The 1,140-nt window shown below is 43.2% G+C and overlaps 1 protein-coding gene across 1 annotated transcript in view; it reads left to right on the top strand.

Annotated features, from left to right (window-relative positions):
* Window positions 1-808, top strand: part of T265_12993 (hypothetical protein) — a gene marked incomplete at both ends in the record, with an annotated part of 10,743 nt that extends 9,935 nt beyond the window's left edge. The window contains one exon of the mRNA XM_009166667.1: window positions 741-808. Within this exon, the coding sequence (XP_009164931.1) occupies window positions 741-808 (68 nt within the window). The remainder of the gene's footprint in view (window positions 1-740) is intronic.
* Between the last annotated feature and the right edge of the window lie 332 nt (window positions 809-1,140).

Below are 1,140 nucleotides of genomic sequence, written 5' to 3'. Positions count from 1 at the left end.
TTTGAGTCTATCGTTGAAACCGAATTGATTTGCAAATGAGTGTATCTCTTGAAAACAGTTTAATTTGGATTCAAGTAGAACATAAGGTTGACGGAAACTCGGAGACTGCGCCTTCCCGATGAGCCCAAAGTGGAAGGGCGAAACCAGTCGTGGGCTGTTGAAGAGATTCTAGCAACCTTGTGAGTAGTTTCCTCTATGAAAGGGACTGTACTTTGTTGAATCCCAGCTGCCGTATGTAGGGTTAAAGCAGATACTCTGCTCTAACTTTCAGATTGTGGATGAATGGTTCAGGCTAGATTTCAGCTCTCATACATACAAGAAAATTCAGGGATCATTTCACGTGAAATTATAGGGTACTAATGAGATACATGTAAGAACTCTGCAGAGAGTAAATCTGCAAGAAACCCCGACAGCTAGACACCTGCATGAGTGCAAACTCACGAAACGTATGCTTTCCCAAGCGTCGTGCGCAGCCATGTGATTCCAGTCGACAGTAATATAGTGTCAACCGGCTTAAAGATAGTGAAAGAAAACAGACTGAGTCGTAGTCAATAGCGGGAGCCTTTCCATCTGTAAAAACACTGCATCGCGAGTTCAGCGAATATCAAACAGTTACATGATGTTTTGGAAAACTGTTTGAATGAAGCTGACCTCAGTTACCTTAGTTTCCAACCTGTCCCTGTAAACGAATGCTACAAAGCAATTCCACAAACTCCGTAATAAATCCCACTTTTCAATAGACGCAAAGCGGAGTTACAAGAAAACATATTACTCGCATGCCTCATCAGTAGTACCCCCCGTTACACAGGTAAATTTGGCTTTGTGTTCCTAACGCGCGTGATAACGTGCACCCCTGATCACTAGGTGATAACAGGCTTGATCTTTCAAAATTAGACACGTCGCACCAGCTTTTCTCTTCAAATACTTAGTCAGTCTTCCTAATGATTTGTGCAACGCTTCTGGTACCCTCACGTGCGTGAAGGCACGTTCTGATTACATCTCAAGGGCATTGAACTCATTGATAGTCCATATCAGAACAGAAACGTCCGGGCCACGTGACTGTTCGTTTTTCGATAGCCACATCGTTTGTCACTTCGTGCTGCCTAATGATGAAAACCAATAGGAGGTCAATAGTTACAC

Source organism: Opisthorchis viverrini, assembly GCF_000715545.1.
Source record: "Opisthorchis viverrini unplaced genomic scaffold opera_v5_29, whole genome shotgun sequence".
Taxonomy (NCBI): domain Eukaryota; kingdom Metazoa; phylum Platyhelminthes; class Trematoda; order Opisthorchiida; family Opisthorchiidae; genus Opisthorchis; species Opisthorchis viverrini.
The sequence above is the reverse complement of the archived record's forward strand: the minus strand, read 5'-3'. Positions and strand labels throughout refer to the sequence as shown.